We start from the raw sequence: 19,885 nt of genomic DNA, 5'->3' as shown, positions 1-19,885 counted from the left end.
TCATGTCTTTCACCCCTCTTACTTCCATTTTTTTTTTTTTGCCCCTGTCTTCCAGCGGTCTCCTATTACCTCCTCCTTGAATATCAAAATTGAGAATCAGCTTGGGATGATTATCTGTGATATGCACCATTTACAAGGGGAATGAGACAAGAGTGACATGGTGGAACTCATGGAGGATGCTATTCATTTGGAATCGTGCCAAAAATTCTCGCTGTCTGGATTAACCCGTTTAATCCCACTGCGCTTTCCATGCTTTTTCACATGTCCTATGCATTCAAGAAGTTCTAAAGTTCTTTCTCACATAAAAAGGTTGTATTCTTTTAAAGTAACCCACTTCAGGTAAGGGTGCAATCTGAAATTTGCTGTGTCTTTGCTGAGGAATTGCAAGATAATACTTTTTGCAGTCATAAAGTTCACATCTTCTGTAGATGAAGTTCTTTTCATAGATTGGACCATAAAGAACCCATTTTGAAAAAAAAGGCAATAATGGCATGGTCAAAACAGTTCCTGAAAGAACTGCACTGTTTACCATGAAATACCACTTGAATGGGATAATGCATAGGCCCTACCTACTGATGACATTTTATTAATGACTTTGTGAGGAATTGACACTCTGTTTACCATCATCTGTTTACACATGTGACAGTTTTTTTTTGGTTTTTTTTTGATGAGGTCAAAGTCCATATCATTCCCCTACCCCCTCCCCCCTTCACTAATCTTATGTTGTATGTGCTTACGAATGTGAGAGAGGAAATATCAGTAACATTTCTTTAGTATGCCTTGTGATTTGAACCATCGGCAAAGATCAAAATAGCAGTGACAATGTAATCTTTCATACACATCACTGAGTGTCTGTTTTGTTTTCTTTCTTTATCTCCCACAGGATGACCTCAATACATACGGAGACCTTGTGTTGGAGGTAAGTTATGATGTGTACCTTTTAATTCAAGTGCGTATTTTCATAGCCAAGTGTTACATTGCAAACAAAAATGTGATGGATTTCACTTTCACTGTCATTGGATTGATAAAACAGTTGTGAATCAGTTAAAACTGGACCCCCCCCCCCATGAAAAAAAAAAAAATTGATATATGAATTCATCCAAACCAGCTGATTACAAAGTATCTTCATTTCTTCTTTTTTTCTTTAGTTGTTGGATGATGGATATTTCTTTTGAAATTAGCCATAAGGCATTCCATAACTACTAATAAATGCTTATGATTGCTCTGTGTAGCGCTTGCCATTTAAAAATCCTCCATCTAAATGCATGACACTGAAAATTTGTCAAGCCCCTGCAGATGTCAGCCTAACTTTTTTTTGCTTTGTCTCTTAAAAGACGTACATTCGTGTAGCTTGAATTCTCAATCAGAAGTGTGCAAGAATTATTATTGTTGTCTTGACGCTCGATGAGTTAAAAATCCCATCAACTGGGTAAACAGGGTGAGTTAGCGTGTATCCCGAGAGGCCGCGGTGATGAGCAATGCGGTTCACCTGTCAGAAACCATAGAGGGGGCTTTCCCCGAATGCTGCCAGCATGTGTTCCTCTTCCCTCTCTGTTGTCCTGTGATAATGAAAAACTCTCCTTTGTTGCCGGGCAACAATTAGCCAAACTTTCCCTCTGCGTGTCACCACCATGCCATTGTTTAATTCCTTCGCAGACAGAGCTAATTTGAAATAATTTTTCCATCTCGCGTAAAGCCCCAAGCAACTGTTCACGGAGGCATGCACCCCAGAGCATGTCAAGTGTGGCCCTTATGTGGAGGGTTATTGTAAACCATAATGTCTGAAACAATGGCACATGGCAAATATCAACACTGTGACTTTTTAAGATATGGCATTTAGACTTGGTGTCATTCTGTTTTATTTGTAGCTAGCCTATGGTCAAATATAGACAATCTTTCCCCAAACTGCCTAAATATCAAACAGGGAGTTGGCACAGCCAGTCATGAATGGCCAAAGTTGAATGATATCTGCCTGTTGATGGGCACACAGAGAGATGATTGATGTAAAAACATGGTCGATTAAAGGATTGTTTTTCATGCGGTGTGGAGCCGATGTAAATCACATACCAATTATGCCCATTTTGTTCAGTTATGGTGCCATAAAGGATACAAATTGTTCATTCAGAGATGTCAATGTTGATTAACAGCGTACAATTTGTATCACAATCCCGGTTTGATTAATCCACTCAGCGACTTAATCAACCAGTAATGCAGTGATGCAATTGAATCCAATTTCCCCCTCCATGTTGCACTTCGTCTGACTCTAATTGCGCCGTGAGTGATGAATTATGGAGATTGATCTTGTTTGTTTCCATGTCAACAGGGCGTGATGCGCATGCAGGGTGCTAGGGGTGACCGGTTCATCTACCTGTTCGAGAAGGCACTGCTCATTGGCAAGAAGCACGAAAACACGAATCTCATCAGTATTAAGACTCAGATTAAGGTGAGGATGAACCCTGATTCCTGGTGACAGCATGGCTGGCAGTATACTCATTTTTGTTTTTATCTGCATGGGTTAAAGTCCTCTGGCACCGAAAGGGTTAATGTCCTTAGACCAACCAAGTGAATATCACCTTCAGAATTGTTACATTCATTCATGGAACACAAGAGTGCATTCGTAGCAGTTTTTGTTTGTAGTATGTTGTTTCTTGTAGTGTTCAAACTATTAAATCTCTTGCTTTGAAATGTGAACAATTCCTAGTTTGATGATGTGAATACTGACTTTCAAAGTTTTGTCGCAGTTTATCAAGTTTAGAATTGTATTTATAATGGATTTATTTGTAGCCTGCCGTTTCTATTGTGAAACAGCTTCGATAATTCCATCCTAAATTGTAAAATGCATTTGACTTTAGAGAATAGACCTTTTCCAAGGTTAGAATCCAAAAGTCTGAATCCTAAAGAACCTTTCATGTAGGAAATTCCACAAATATGTCTAGATCATGCTATGGATATGTTGTGTTCGATGGATATAGCGCATGCAATGCAACAGACAAAAAGAGATAAAATGTGCTGAATTTTTCCTCCAAGCCAGCTTCATCAGGAGGGATTTCCATGCAGTGTTGGTGTCACATTACCAGCCTCACTTTGCTGTTGCCAGATGCTCATCTCCTTCATTCATTCTTTCCCCTTACCCCTTCCCCACTCAGTAAACCCCAATGACATTTGCCTCAAACAGACAGTATCATCAGATATAAACAGTATCCTCACCCAGTGCCCCCTTACTCTGCGCCTCCACCTTCCCTCCCTCACCCCCATCCTTCCCTCCTGGCGAGGGGGGATGAGCAGGAACTGGGCACCCAAACAGCTGGAGGGAGGTGCCATTACGGGTCTAGACATATTTTACTTGATACCCTGCTTCCTTCTCTAACGATGGTGAAGCTCCTGTCTTTCTATTTTACCTTCTCTTTTGTCTATCTTTCTATCTGTCTCATCTACTGGTACATCCATCCATCTGTCTGTTGTTTGTCTGTCTGTCTGTCTGTCTGTCTTTTTCCAGTTCTATCTGTACATGTGTATAGCTGTCCTTGTATCTGTCTTTCTGTCCTTTCTCCTTCTCTCCCCCTCCTTCTGTATCTGTCTATCTTCACTCCTTCTGTCTATCCATCTATTTGTCTTTCTGCCTGCCTATCTGTCTGTCTGTCTCTGTCTCTCTTTCTCACTCTTCTCGTGGCCATACGCAGCATACAGGCCAATGAAAATTTTTGAGGTTCCCCACACTGAGCAAATTTTGCATGATGCTAGCCTCAATTCAGAGTGTTTAGTGTTTTCTTTGAGTCTTTCTAGCATCGCTCCCCCCCCCCCCCAACAAAAAAAAAAGAAAAAAAAAAAGGAAATAGAAACCTGCTTGATGAGACTTTTCCTCTTTAAGACAATCCCAAACAGTTCTGGTTTGCATTGCATACATATTTCTGAGCATGCTTGAAATTGTTAGAACATGAAACATGAGCATTATTAATTCATGTAGAATCCCATGGGATCATATTTCCAACCAAAAGCAAGTTCCTGTTTTCACCACAATCACCCTATTACAATTGATATTAAAGGTCAGCACTAAGATGTTCTTTGGTGGTCATGGCCACATTTTGACAAGGGTTTTGAAAGTTTTATCACTTGACACATCAGACCAAAATAACTTTTAGCCAACACCCGCCCTCGCGTCAGCTGCAGAAGGGAAACTGTGGCTGATGCTAAACTGGAGTGTGGTTATACAGCAGTCTAAACTGTAAACTGTTCATGAATTCAGTGCACCATATACAGTTACTGCCATACATTACACCAAAGAGAGTATGATATTTGTGCATAGGATAAATATATTTTTCTTCCCGAGTGATCAGACTGCCTGACACATCCCTGCGCAACACAAAAAGAAAGTGCACATAGAAGGATTAGGTATAGCTGTCTGCAATTTCATACAGTAACATTTTAATTTCTTGTAAATACTTTCTACAGAGCATTCAGACAAAGCATATTGCTTTAATTACTGCAGCAATTGTACCATCCTGTACTACCTTCCTTTCTTTTTCCTGATTACATGGAATTGAGATTATATACAATTGGGTATGTAGAAAGAGATCCCTGCAAAATGCAGCCAAGGAATTCATCAAGGATGAAATGTTAGATTTTATTAATTCAGTCTAAAAACAAAACAAAACACACACACACACACACACACACACACACACACACAAGGACTGCACTAATCAAGTCCCTTTCATAGATAATGTAGTCCAGATGGTACATATTCTCAATTACATTCAAGAATGTCTTATACGGTTGTAAACAAAGCAAAAAAAAAAAAAACCCAACAACAACATAATGATAAGTAGATGAATTATAAGAATCCCCCCCCCCCCCCATTGTGATGCATGTCATAACAACCCTTAGTCCTATGTTTGCCAGCTGTTCAACAGCGCAACAACACTTTTGTCCCCAGGTGGATATCTGGAATGTTGTCTTTGTTCAGGTACAGCCTAGCATTTTTATCCAGGTGCATTTTGTTGGGGCGGTATAAATAACATTCCTAGAGGTTAAAGCAAGAGACTGCCCTACCTTCATCTATTTTTTTTTTCTGTTGGAGCACCTATTGTGATGTTCTACTGTGTGCATTTGTACAATGGCGGCAGACTGTTGATTTATGTAAATGCTGTTATATAGGGAATGTGATTTGGAGCATGTGTCACATAGTTTAGGCTTTCTATAGAATATGTGTGCTCTATTTAAAAGAGATAATTTCATGCAAATCACAGTGCAATGTATGCTTGGAGTGTCAACACAGTACTCAGTATATCTTTCCTCATAGTTTTAAAGAACTATGATCATTAGCTGTGTGCTACAGTATTGATTGTCCTGGTTGGTTGGTCAACTTCCTTATTTGGTCACTTGCTCTCTTTTCTACACTTTATGTATTGTCTGTCTCCCTCTGCAATTCTTTCATCAACTCTATATATCATTATTAGTTCTTTGTTTGGCACTTGCTGTATACTCATGATGTCTTTACATTACCATTAATTTCTTTTTCTAGTCTTCTTTATTTGTTTTCAGTCAGAGAGTAATAATAATAATAAACCATATTTATATGGCTTTATATAGAGTATGATTATTACATCCTTCTTCTTATCTTTCCTTGCCTTCCACCCCCCCCCCCCCCACATTTCCATGCTTTCAGTGTAACATTCCAATCACTATGAAATATGTTCCTCACATTACATTTTGCCCCAGGGCCTGCTTCATTCTGACATAGCTATGCCCAATGAGTAAACAAGGGCAAGTACAGATCGACAACAGAAAAGTTTTGCATTCTCCACCCCCCCCCCCCAAAAAAAAAAAAAAAAAACTGTTGAAAGTCAGTGGCCCAAACTAGCAAAGCAATGTGCACTTTCTGTATGGTATTTTTTATGTAAGAGTGTGAGTGTGTGTGTGTGTGTGTGTGCTGATGAGTGTGTATGTGCATCATATGGTTGTAGAGCATTATTCTTCTGAAGAAATTTAGTTGTCGTAGCCTTGCCGACTTACATTGTGAGCTGTGCAACATATTTTTGTGTGTTTTTTTTCATGGTCTTATCAGAGAATTTGTACAATAATTTTACCATATTAGTCCTTGGTGACAGGGAGACAGCCACGAACCAGGATGACTTGGAAATGGTCAGGAACGCAGAGAAAAGGATGGGAAATTCAGTGAATTTTTATCCTAGACTTTCCTCAATACCAATTATGGAGTTGGAGAGGCCATTTGATCTGTAATTTGAGCAATGCGAATTGAGTGCCAACACCATGTATGGTTGGGGGAAAAAAATAAGTGAATTCTGTGAAAATTGGGAGGGTTGTTTACAAGAAAATAAGAGGATAATGAAATTTTAACAGCAGTTAGATAATTTTTGGAAAGTGAATCAGGTGGCTGGATTAACTGTGGTTTTAACTCTTGTGTGTCATGTTATGGCACTGCATGTCATGAATAATAAAACTCTGTTTCTCTTTTTTGCTTGAGAAGTGTAGACCTTGAAAATTAACTGTTAAGGCATTCATGGCAGTGCAAATTCTTGTTTTAAAAAGAATGATGGCCTGCAAATGTTGTATGAAAATGAAAGCCTCAAACTTCATTTTGATATTGAATCATTATTTCATTTTTTCCTCTTTCTCTCTCTCTCTCTCTCTCTCTCTCTTTCCTTTTTGTTCTTCACACACAGTGCTCGAACCTGATGCTAATCGAGAGTATACCTAAGGAGCCCCTAGGCTTCAACGTGATTCCATTTGATAATGCAGACATACAGTACACCATAATAGTAAGTTTTCCTTGAAAATATGTCTGTTCCTGGACCCATGTTTTCAAATCATTATTTTCTCATCACATCAAATTGGCAACATAGGCCAGTTCAACATTTTGCAGAGGTTTGCAACTCATTTTTGTCCTTTTATCTTTTATCTTTTTATCATTAGTATTATTCCTAAAGCAAACTCCATATATGGTAAATCTTTGTAACAGTGATAGCAAAAATATCTTGGTTTTGGTATGTAAGCTGTATATATTTGTAAAATGTGTTGTTTCAATAGCACAGAATTCTTTCCTAGAGAACTCCCAAAGGCATGCATGTGCCCTGTTATTATCCAGTCTAATTGAATAAAACAGACATATTACCACAATGTTTTTTTAGAATTGGCGTGGAAAGCTGTTGATGTTGACCTTTAAGTTTCTTTCATTGTTTGAAGAATATCAAAGCCATCCGTTTCTTCCTTTTTTTTCTAAGATAGAAAGACCACTAGAACTTTGAACTTGATCCTTTAGGGTATATGCACACTTTGTCTGTTACTCTTGTATCAAGGAGATCATGCAGCTTCTTCCTTAAAGCTAAAGGACTTAAAATTTGGAAAAAAAAGTACTAATAGTTACAAAGGAAAAGAAAACAAATTATAAAAGAGTAGGGAAGGAAACTCGACAAGCTGGTCCCTATCCATAGTACAAGGTGCATCCTGTTCAAGAAAACATACAATAAAAAAAAGTGAGAAAATGACGCAGAAATGAAAACTGTCTGGAAGTGAGGTTAGTGATGTTTTCTACTCATTCCCACCCTGGGGGATGACAAAAGATGGTGTGCCACATCCTTTTATGCTTCATGTTAAAATATGTCAAGGCCGACTTGTTTTTCTCTCAAAATTTCTTATTCATTTTTTTATTTTTTGGGGAGGGGGAGGGGAAGGTCTCTCCCCCCCCCCCTTTTCTTCTGTGGTTATGTGTCATCATTGTTCTGTATGGTGGATAGGTCATGCCAAAGGGGATACCACCAGCCTGAACATTAAATGTTAATCTTTGCCGACAGTGGATTCACCAACCCTGAAGGAAATGTTAATCATTAGAGCCGAAAAATAAGAACACATCCGGAATAGTGGCTAAAGCAGACACTGTGATTTATCCAGGGTTTATGCCTTACATAAAATCTAGAGTAGTAAAGAATTGAGCATAGTATGCTATCCCTTATTCGAAGTGATAATGTGTGTAAAAAAAGATGCCGCTTGTCAAAGATAGTATTGATTGGTAGATGAATTGTAAGTTGTCCTTTTTGAAATTCATGTGTATTTTGACTAGTGCATTTGTTATTGTACTGAAGTGTATAGAGTACAATAGGAGTATTCACCTGTTGCCACTAGGATACTTTAATCTTTTTTGTACTTTGTTCAATTTATTATTGCATTTTGGCTATTCTTTTGAATGTGCACCTATGAATATCTCATGAACACCTTGTTTTCTCCCTTACTTCCCATGAAAGGCTAAAACTCAGGAGCAGAAGAAGCAGTGGACGCATGAAATCAAGAGATTAATTCTCGAGAACTACGAAAGCAACATTCCCACCAAGGTCAAAGAACTCATCCTTGGCACAAGTAAGGCTGACCGACCTTGTATCTGTTTCGGAATGTTTACATCTAGTGACAGATCTTATCGAGTACGATAGAAACATGGTGATGTAACATACATGAATACCATGTAATATACACAGACTTTATAACAATAACAGTTTTTACGAGATGACTTAAAAGCATTTACAGAGTACTCATGGCTCCAATACACTTTTCTAACATACTGTATTGCTCGAACTAGAAAAAAAAAATCCATTTGGTAGAAATTCTTGTTACATTTAAGTGGAAGCTGCTTCCCCCCCCCCCCCCAAAAAAAAAAAGTGTCAATATTGCTAAAGATTGTTGTTCTGTATTCAACATTCATGTGTTTGCCTTGTTGAGAGGAACCCAATGTCACTTTACTCGGTTTGGAAATGTGGTTGAGTTGTCGTGATTAGTTTTCCAAATGCTGACTGAACAGGGTCCCTATAGCGTACGTGGTGACATTCTTTCTGTGCACAAAGCCATACTTCCATTTCCAGACCCTGTGACACGGGTATTTACGATTGTGGAGTACTGCGACAGAGGGTATTCCCAAATTCATGAAGCTAATGCAAAATAGTCATGAAATTGTCATATATTTTTTTTTCATGTTTTGACCCTATTCAAGGTGTGGTGATAATCAAGTGTGATTGTGGAAGTGTATTCTACACAGAGTATTTTGATGACTCTGCGCATTCCTCAAATACTCTTGATTGTTTGTTTATATTCAGTGGTATGTTGACAAAGATGCACAGACAAATAAACAAGTAACTTGCCAGATAAATACACAGATTCATATAAACATACATCCATAAAAATAGATAGACTAGTAGCTGAATAGAAAGATGAATATGAATAGATGGATTGATAGAAGAATGTTATGTGGTATGTTGGCACAGACAGACATACACATATGTAGATAAGAAGAGAGAGATGAACAGACAAAATGACAGATGTGCAAACACACAGACAGACAGACAAATTGAGTGGGGTGGGGAGAGAAGGAAGTGAGGGATTGCTTGTAGGGACATGGGCAGTGAAATTGAACGAATGTCCAGATATCGGATGACCACAGCTCGAAAGCAGTCGTTAATCTGTTTTGAAAGGTGGAGTATATATGCTGAGCTGGATTCATGGCAAGTAATGCTAATGACTCATAAAAAGTCTGCTACATGGGGGATTCTATCAATTAAAGTGAGGAAATTGTGGTACGAGGTGCCTTACGAAAATCTCTTGGCAATGATCGCTATCAGACTTTGCCTAAAAACCTCACATAAAAGATCAAAATTCAAGATCACACACATTCTTTCTTTCGTTCTTTCTTTTTTCTTCTTTTTTTTTTTTTTAATGAGTGAGATAGCATCGTTACTGCCGGAGCAAATCCATACACCGTCGAAGGAGCTGTCTCGCAGGAATACCAATTCTTGAATGATATGAAGTGGAAAGGATTTCTACATTGTAATTATGAATACGTGTGTGTATGTGTGTGTGTGTGTGTGTGTGTGTGCGTGCGCGGGTTTGAGTTTTGTAGTACCTGTTGTGGGGGCCTCGCCTTGTTTGTCGCAAAATCCATGCTTCCCACTCACTGAGTCACTTTTCCGCCTCGCAAATGTTCCCGATGTGTTGGCCTGCCAATTTTTATTTGTTTTTGTTTTTGTTTTTGTTTTTTTGGTGTGCGTGTGGGTTTTTTTTTTTCACAAGTTTTTGTAGAGAAATATGGCAGTTGTGACAGTGCCCTGATGGTATCAACCTCCGGATTGTAATGATCAACACATCATCATGGTCATGGGACGAATTTGGGGGAAAAGAGAAAAAAAAAGACCCCCCAAAAAGAAAGAATCCACCCAAACACAACTCTGCATCTTCTTGAGGGACATGGAAGACAGGTAGTGAAGGAAATGCGGCTGGATTGGAACGCAATTTGTCACGGTTTCCCCGGGGTTCGAGTTGTTTTCTTGGTTGCAGGAGGACCTCATCTCTGCAGACCGTGACTGTCATGTGTTGCCAATTTGAGGAGTCTGGATATGCCCACGAAGCACTTAATTTCTCATGGACTGTCTGCAATTGTGGCTTATGTTTTATTGTGGGGGGATGTAGTGAGGAAAATCTCCAACAGTCTTTGGTCACATTTTTTTTTTAAAGAATTTGTTTAAAATGATCAGTGAGAAGTTATGGCAATGATTACATACATCTGATGTGAAATTCTGTTTTTGAGCAAGAGTTTGATAATAGACATCGAGGGATTACAAGTATCGGTAAAGGATATTATTGCATGGCGAAAGAAGGTTAGATGAAATATTTCTTAGCGGCAACCTTGTTTGAGATTAGTCAAAACTTTTTTTTTTTTTTTGGTTATGATTGCTTTATTTGGCAGAAGCACATTTTAGTATCTTCTGTTGATCAGGGAGTTGTATGAAATGTTTCCTCTAGAAAAAAAAAAGTTTCCAAGCAAAATAGATGGCAGGCGTGAATTGATCAAGTGATGATAAAGCTGCAAATCCTATCCATACGTGAGAGTCCCAGTCAAATTTCAAATGTAAGACTTAATGGCAGATACTCGCGTATATGATAACATATATTAAAGCGTTTGCTGAAATGTGTCACATGTTGGTGAACACATAAGCTTCTCTTGGATTTAGCCATGTGCCTCAATGAAAAACCAAGAGCTAATGAAACTGCGACACCTTTTCCTAGTCTTTTGAGGATGGGAGTGGGGGGGGGGGGGGGCAGCAGGTTTAGCTCAGTTAGCATCACCCGAGAATCATTAATGTTACCAGTGGGAAATGTGAGTCCTTATCTTTTGAAATCTGGGAAGGGTGTTTTATATATATATATTTTTTTTTGTTCGTTACTTTTTTTATTCAGCTCTGCAATAAAGCTGTCAATGTAGATATTGACAAATTAATCCAAGCAACGGTCTTCCCGCCACTGCTTGCGTCCTTGGTACATTTCCTTCGGTTCATCGAGATGAGATCGGAGCGGTGTACGGAAATTACGATCGGCTTTTAGAGGTTCCTTTATTGATGTGGGATAGGCAGGATGGACCTAAATCTGATTGGGTGTACGTCGTGGTGATTTTGACCTTGGCCCATGACAAGTCTGGGAAGCATTCAGATAGTCGGCTGCGATACCGACGATCGACAAGTGCTCCACCACCGCCACGTGGTTTCTCTTTTTGCCGTGGAAGATGCTCGTTTTTGCAGATGTTCGCAAAGGACGTAAGGGAGAAATCCAACGCTGAGGGCAAACTGAGAGTTTTATCGATTCCCTCTGTCTGTCCATTCTGAAGTTTGTGAATGACATTGTGTTTCCAGCAATACCGAGCATCCTAAACAACTAGAGATTGGGATGAAAGTTGGAAGCCTTTTCACACAAATGCAACACTCACCATGTATTAAACAAAATGGAGAAACCTGCAGTTACCATATACTTCTCATAAATTGCATTTATCGGTTCAGCTATTGGTAATTCACCATGTGGAAAAAACAGAAGGAAAGTCATTTTCTTCCTTTGTTATATGGTTATTGAGTAGGAGCCATGTAGTCTTTGCAAATTCATCACCGAGAGAGATAGGACAGACAAACTTGTGCCACTTTCGTCGGTCGCACCAAGAAGATTTAAGTCTCAGGGGAGGAGAGGGGAGGGGAGGGGATGAGAAATAAGGCAGAGATTTCATGGCCAGCAGCCAAACATGTATTTGTCATCAACAACTTAGAAGCTTACACAGAGAGTGTGTTGAAGAGAAAGTGGGAGCACAGAGAGATACAGAGACAGACAGACAGACAGACACAACAGAGACAGAAAAAGAGATAGACAGATGGGATAAAGAATGTTAAGTTGTTGCAAAAGAGGATGAGACAGAGAGTAGGAAGGGAGATGAAAGTATACTTCTTGTGATGACAAATATTTTCTGAGTCGAGAAGAAATGGAGAAATACTTTGTTATCAGGATTTGCTGTGATACCTCTAGTGCCAATTACTATGCAACAGACCTCAGTCTCATGGTGTGTGTTTCAGCAGGAAGAAGAAAAAATGTGTCTTTCACATGCACGAGAAGATAGTTTGCCATGCTATGTAATTTCATACTCATTTCTGTGCGAATGGTATTTTTTGTCTGTGTGAACTGAGAGTTGGATGATCATTCCTAGGGATGGATATCTCACAGAGTTACATATTGTTTTGAAAATGAAGACAGTTTTCTCAATGTCCATGTTAAATGATATAGTCAGCACATCTTCTGTTTTCATTGATGATATGTTCTAAGCAGCTCATCACAATCTTGTTTTTTTTATTATTATTTTTATTGTTTTTTTTTTTTTTTTTATATGTTAGGAGCAGCTCATCATGAAACAGAGACAGAGAAGCCGACCACATCGGCCACGCCCGAGCCGTCGATGTCGCGGGACAGGAAGGAGCGCAAGTCGCGCAAGAAACACAAGCGCCGCAACTCAGAGCCCATGGGCAAGCTGCAGCGGGGTCAGAAGCAGGTCAAAGGTGAGGAATAAAGGTCAGATGTAAGGCAGAAGTCATTAAAAAAAAGATGAATGTTACATTTATGTGACATTTTCATGTTAAATCAAGAAATGTAGCCTTTCTTTAGCAAAGCTGAGCTTTCAATGGCTTGGATGGCTTGGAAATGTAACTGGTGTTGAAAATAAAGCATATTTTAGCCTTTTAGGGACATTCTCAGCTGAAAAAGGAGCTGTACATGTCGCAACATTTGAGGAAAAAAAAATATGTCCCTCCCCTGAAAACATTCTGAGTGTTCACGTTTTATGATGTTATGATGCCTGTTTCGATTATGGGTCTTTCCTGTTCATTTCATAATGAGTTTCCTCGGAGAGCTATGACACTTTACTTTAGGCTTTGTATATCATAGGGTGATTTTTTGTTCAGCTATAAGTAGGTGTAGATGGTTAGGTGTTACATGTCAGCTTCATGCAGACAAACCAGAGTAAGTGGGAGAGGTGCTGTTGTATTGGTCAGAACTACATTATTTGTAGAAGAAATCACCGACATTAGCATTCTTCAAACCCAAAATCCTGTAAGTGTTAGGCCATGAATGTCCTTAGCAGATCACTTCAATACCTCCAAAAATTGGAAAATGGAACATTCTGTGTCCCATGGTAGGGGCATGTTTTGCCAACAATTTTCCTGTGAATTAGATGTTTGTTCATTTGTCCATTTTTGTTGAGAACATGCAATCATTGTTGTTTCTGCAAAGGTTTTTAAGCTGATTTCCTGGTAGGAAATTCTCTCTTTCTCTTTTTTCTTTCTTTGTTTCCTCTCTTTCCCTTCATTTGTTATTCTGTCTCTGTCTGTCTGTTTGTCTGTCTGTCTGTCTGTCTATCTGTCTGTCTGTCTGTCTGTCTGTCTCTCTGTATCTCTGTCTTTCTCTTGCTATCTATAGTTATGTATCTATTTTTCATTAGTCCATTGGAATGTGTAGCTTCATCCTGATGGGCCTCCCTAACGAGAAGACTGCCCTAGTTGAATTTAAAAACCATTAAGGTCTGTCGACGTCATCTGACCTATTAAATTCACAGTACAGTTTCAAGACGCTGGATGCAGTCAACACCACTTGTCCAAAATTAATGGGCTATCATCCTCTTGAGCACTGAACTACATATTTTGCTCATCCTACTCCATCAGTAGTTTCTATCCGGTTCTGGTCCTTCTGCCGTTGATCAGTCATTAGTCAATTTGGGCGGAGGAAGCCAGCATGGGGGGAGGGGGGGGGGGTTTGGGTGAGGGGGAATGGAGTAAATTGGGAGCGGCAGGAAATTCGAGTTCATCAATAAAACCTTGAACACAAACTTCTAGTAGCTCATCAGGAACTGGAGGGGGGGGGGGGGGACTGAGATGTGATGGGTAGGAACAGGGAGAGGATGACACCGGGAGGACAGACCCCTGGATGATGACAGCGATGAAGAGAAATTGGGCTGAAGTGAGAGGCTGAACGGGCTCATCGTGTTCAATTGAGAAATCTTGTGTGCATTAGCATGAGCAAGCAGATGCTATACTTATGTCTTTATAAAGAGGAATAGACTTTTTATTTAATTTGCTGTTAACTCACACATTCTGAGAAATGACACATTCAAAAAGACGTACTTCATTAGGTATGGAAAGATTGAATAAACGCTTGCTTTTAGTCAATGGCCCTTGTATCTTAACATTAATACTAGTATTCCAGTGTTAGGACAGTGTGAGTTTGTTTGTTTGTTTGTGTTTTTTTTTTTTTTTTTTGCTTTCCCCATATCCACATTTGTAGAATTCTCCTCTTTTTGCTGAATTCAATTCACCTCTGTCAGGATTGACTTCTTGTAAACTTTCTTTTCTGTTTGCAGAAACTCAGACAAACACTGGATGGGATCATGATATTGTGTTTTCATGAGACTATACATAAAATAATGCAGTGTCACAATTATGGTAGAATTCAAAACTTGATATCTTGCAGTTGTAACTCCCTGGGTCTTCCATCTTCAATTTCTTTTCTTTTTTTCTGTTTAATGCCCTCAATACCTCACCAAAAGGGAGCATGAACCCATCTGTCCCTGGGTACAAATATTTACACCCCTCAACGGCATCTGGTTTGTTTTGTTTGATTCAGACGCTTTCTCTCTCTCCTTCTCTCTCCCTGTCTTTCCCTGTCTCTCTATCTGTCTGTCTGTCTGTCTGTCTCTCTCTCTCTCTCTTTCTCATCCTCTCACTCTTTTTTTTTTCTCTCTGTCCCTTTTCTGTCATTAAAAAAAAAAGAAGAAAGTATCCCTGGATGACATTGAACTTTTATCAACCTTGCCCTTCTGAGACCCCATCACCTTCCCCCAGCGGCCTGCTAGGCAGTCTGTTGTGTGGGCTCTTCTACGTCTGGAAACTCTAATGTTTAGACCAGGGCCAAGTCAGCTCCCATTGCCTTTGACAAGGAGGCAGCCAGACACTCCCTAAGAAACTTTACAAATCTACTGGCTCCTCCCCTCCCTCCCACCCCTCTCCCACCCCCATTCTCTATGAAAGTCTAGCTTACTCTTTAACACCATGACCCAATAAGGTATCGGTGCTCTCTACCCCATCCCCCAGCCTTTACTCCACCACCATCATCATCATTTTTGATGACATTGTCCAAAGTTTTGTCGTTTACCTACAGACTACACGTGGGAATAGTGGAAATGATATCATTGTAGCTACCCTAATCCTAACCCTAGTGCCCCACCCCCACCCCCCAAAAAGAAAAGATTTCCCTTATCTTTGATATGTTCTCCATGGATTTGTTGTTTCTGTGTAGATCATGAATATAAGCTGTTGTTGAGGCTGTATGATGTTATGTTCTGTATTTCTTTGCATAAATTACAGTAATGACCAGGAAACATTAAAAATATCAAAGTTCCCATATTACTGGTAATTCTAAGAGGGTCCCCATTTTGCACAATTAGCCAGAAAATTATTCTTTCTTCTGACAAGTTTAAACTGGAGACTAAAAAGTCTTGTCATCTTTGATTTTTGTTTTGCTTTGTTTTGTGTCATGTGAACTCAGGACTACACTAGCTCTTGGCATCGCTCCAATAGTCTATCTGTTGTAGCCTTATTAGCCATATCCTGTCTGTCACAACTCCTGATCACCTTAAAGGTCTTAGCAATTACCATACTTCTATTTAGGAGGTTGTCGTGAATTGGGTGATGTATGCCTTAAATAGACAAAGTCATGGATTATCAAACCTGTCTTTTATGTACCTTGGGCATAGTGGATGCACAATGCAAGAGAATGCACCTATGAATAGAATATTGTGCTCTTCATAATCAACGAGTTGGTGCCTTTTCTGTTACAGTTATGTGGCTAGAGGAAAATGCCATGTTAATTGATTGTTAATTAAAACACAGGTAGATTGATCAAATAGATAGACAGAACAAGCATAGACAAGAAGATTGAGAGAGATTTTTAAGTGTGCGTAGATAGAAGGTAAATATTAGCCTTACAGGCATATGAATATAGAGATAGAGAGAGATATAGAATAGATAAACAGATAATAAGTGAATAAGGGAGATACATAGGTGGGAAGTGGGTGGGATATATAGAAAAGATAGCCAACTCTTTCTTGCCTTAATGGTGTAAGGAGAAGAATAATGTGATGAATTCCAGTCAATATGGAGAAAAATGAGTTAGATTTGGTGAGGAAGTCAGTAAAAGATGATGTCTTTGTGTGGTAAAGTGGTATCATGTGAGTGTTAATCACAGAAGGGGAAACTATTTTGATAGCTCACATTAAAGTGTCAGGTGTATGTCAAGGTGGAGAAGCAAGGAAGGAATAGGGGGTGGGGAGGGGAACCTGTAGGACAGATGTCAGAAGGAGGGAAAAGGGGGGGGGGGGAGGGATAGTGAGTGGCTGGAGCAGAATCTTGACTTCTCATTTTGAAGAGGAGTTCCACTCTCCCAGGGACATGTGCTGTGACACAACTTCCTCCCAGACAATTTATTCCTCACTCCCTCGCTTGGGCCGCAGCAGCCAATGAACATGGTCTGGCACGCCCGTTGCCAGGGGTTGCCGTTTCCGTCGAACAAAACAAACATGCCGCAAGTATGGGCGGCAATTTTTTTCGGGGGGGGGGGGGGAGGAGGGGGGTCGCTCTCTCTCTCACAGGTTGTGGGCAGGGGTAAAAAAGTAAACTTTTATCTTTACACAATATCGAGAATAGATGCCCTGATGCAAGAGTGTAAAGTAGGTCTTAATTGTGGTGGGATGATTTATTCAAGTTCATCTGCACAGTCAAGAGTGCATTAGTTAGTGGTCGTTATATGCGCATGAAACAGCGTCATTAGTATTTATTACATGGATGAGATGAGTGATGTCATCGTTGATCATGATGACTCCAAATGAGGCATTTGTGATAATTACAATTTTGATGATGATGAGTATTTGATTATACACTTAACATAGTGATGAGAGAGATTGTAAAGCTGTTAAGTTGCTACCAAGCTTGATTCTACTTGATTCTATAGGGAATGTCTTTTCTTAGTATATGTGTGTGTGTCTCTCTCTCTCTTTATGTTTCTTTCAAGTTTGTTGGTTAGCTTCTAATTCACAGATGATGCTTAATCCACAATCCATATGTAGGAGCGTGTTTGTGTGTTTTATTAGATACTGTAGGATTCTGTCTTCAGACTACACATTCTGCTGCTCTTTTCTGTCAATTCTGACACATACTGTGCTTTGTAATATTTGTAATATACAAGTTAAAAACTATTAAACTATTCACTGCAAACAGCTTACTCCTCCGTGCTTTAAAATGTTAGCTGCTTTTAGATGAATACTTTGTTACAGCTTGCTACAAAAAAAGAAGAAGAAATAAGGTGTTTTTCCACCAAATGTATGTTGGTTGGCAGCCTCATATCAAAAGTAAAAACCAATGTAGTTTGTTCAAACTTGTCTCTGCTCTTTCTGCTGAATTACATGTAGATAACATGAATTCTTACTGTTACGCTTTCTTCATCCCATTGCAATAAAAAAGTAAATATGTGAACCTTCATACTTAAATTGACAAATTATTTCTTTGAAAACTTCAAAAAATAGTGCAAATCTGAGAATGCCATTTATATATGTTGTTGTAGTAATTGACATGTATTCTGTTATAAGGTTATTTATTATAATAAATTTACTGTAATACTGTAATTAAAGAAAAAAAAAGTAATATTACTGAATGTTTGAAATGCTTTGTACCCTATGTTGCTCGATAGGAAATAATTATACAAATTACCATTGTGTGCATTGTGAATACAACGATGTTGTGGATTTGATTGAATTACATATTATACCATCAAAGCTTGTGTATTTTTCATTTGCATTTAATCTCACTATATAAAAAAAAGAAAATATGGTGATGAAGGAAAATTAATTCAGAGTTATATTTAGAAAAAAATAATATCAATAACTGCTTCATGATCAACAAGCATTGGCCCTTTGCACCTACATGTCACTTACATATGTGTTTATATAGATATCATATCAACACACATACTTGTATGTGCATTGTTATTACATGTGGCATATAGTAATTCAGACAATGTGTGTTTGTTTGTTTTTTCCCCCTCCATTTCTCCTCTCCCCTTTGACCTCCCCTGTAAACTTTAATCCTTCTCTCTATGTGTATGTATTATATCATACATTACTCTGTGTGTATCTGTATATACCTACTCCATTGGGTTATAATTATGTTATCCCTGCTGTTGGTTGTAAACCTGGGTCTGCCTTCCCCTTTGTATTTTTCAATTACTCACTTGTGATTTGGTGTTCTCTCTGATCCCCGTTTTTCCCTGTGTACACATTTTTTTCTGCGTCCAATTTTATGCCCTGATTTTCCGTCATTTTTCATCCTCTTTCTCCTTTGCCCTTCTTACGTCTTCTATCACTCTTGCTTTGTCTATATTTGCTGCAATGTTTTTGTGTACTGTATCCATTCTCTCGCTCTCTTTGGTATGTGCGGATAAATATATCTATTTACTTTTTCTTCACTTTCTTTCCCTGTCCATCTCTTCTAACTTCTGTCAATGTGTTTCCCATATCCTTACACTTAACTTTTGGTTATTCTGTTTTCATCCATTAAATTCTTCTCTCAATCAATGTCTCTCTTCTCTATTTTGTCTGTCTGTCCTTGTTCTATATTGCCTTGTCCCTGATTGTACCATTTCTGTCTGTCTGTGTGTATGGATGCTGTTCTTCCTGTCTCTTCTGTTTCTGCCCCCACATGATGATGCCTCTGCATCTTTGCCCACTCTCTAATGGTTTCTATGGTAACCACATCACCTCCCTCCATCATCCCTCTACCTCATTCTATCGCTTCCCATCCTCCACCCTCTACAAACTCTCACCTTGGTCTCCCAATCCTTCCACCACATCCTCCTTCCCCCCAAAACATCTGAATTCCTGTTCCATCTCACAGCGGCTGTTGAGAACATCATCATAGGTGAGTTGCCACGGTGTTGAACCCCACCCGTCCACCTATCAAAGGGAATGATTGCACTGCATAATGGTTCTCGACTAATTTCACTGGAGTCTTGTTCCAAGGGCTTGCGTTCAAAGATTGTGGTCCTCATGTGCACAGCATCACTTGAGTTCTCTCTAAAAACACCGTATTGGTTACTTACAAAGATTGAGTTACGAAGCAAATATTTTGCATTGTGGTGACATAATAATCAGCACAATGTGTTTGTCTTGTTAGTTGGAAGTATGCATTCAGCACAAAGGAAAATGAAAGGACAACAAAAAATTTCGGGTTGTTGGTTTGTTTGTTTTTGTTTGTTTTTGGCAAAACAGCAATGAATGTTTTTGCACATAGACATTATGCTGTTATAATTTGAACTCATCACATCCCAGATTAAATTTTGTTGAAGTCCGGGGAGCTTTAACTTGAGAACCACAATCTTTGTGAATAAATGCCAAGCCTCAAAGTGTCGCTGCACTAAAAAGTTTGACCGTAACCGCATTTGATAACCACTTAGATGAGAACAAACCCACAGAAGACCTCTCACA

At 39.1% G+C, this 19,885-nt stretch overlaps 1 protein-coding gene across 1 annotated transcript in view; it reads left to right on the top strand.

Annotated features, from left to right (window-relative positions):
* The window catches only part of LOC140236009 (uncharacterized), a 96,136-nt gene that overhangs the window by 62,994 nt on the left and 13,257 nt on the right, over nt 1-19,885 (top strand). The window contains exons 7-12 of the mRNA XM_072315994.1: nt 884-919; nt 2,324-2,443; nt 6,684-6,779; nt 8,259-8,370; nt 12,699-12,860; nt 19,296-19,319. Coding sequence (XP_072172095.1) covers nt 884-919; nt 2,324-2,443; nt 6,684-6,779; nt 8,259-8,370; nt 12,699-12,860; nt 19,296-19,319 — 550 coding nt within the window. The remainder of the gene's footprint in view (nt 1-883; nt 920-2,323; nt 2,444-6,683; nt 6,780-8,258; nt 8,371-12,698; nt 12,861-19,295; nt 19,320-19,885) is intronic.

This window comes from Diadema setosum, chromosome 1 (assembly GCF_964275005.1).
Source record: "Diadema setosum chromosome 1, eeDiaSeto1, whole genome shotgun sequence".
NCBI classification, from domain to species: domain Eukaryota; kingdom Metazoa; phylum Echinodermata; class Echinoidea; order Diadematoida; family Diadematidae; genus Diadema; species Diadema setosum.
This window is presented reverse-complemented; position numbering and strand designations above follow the sequence as displayed.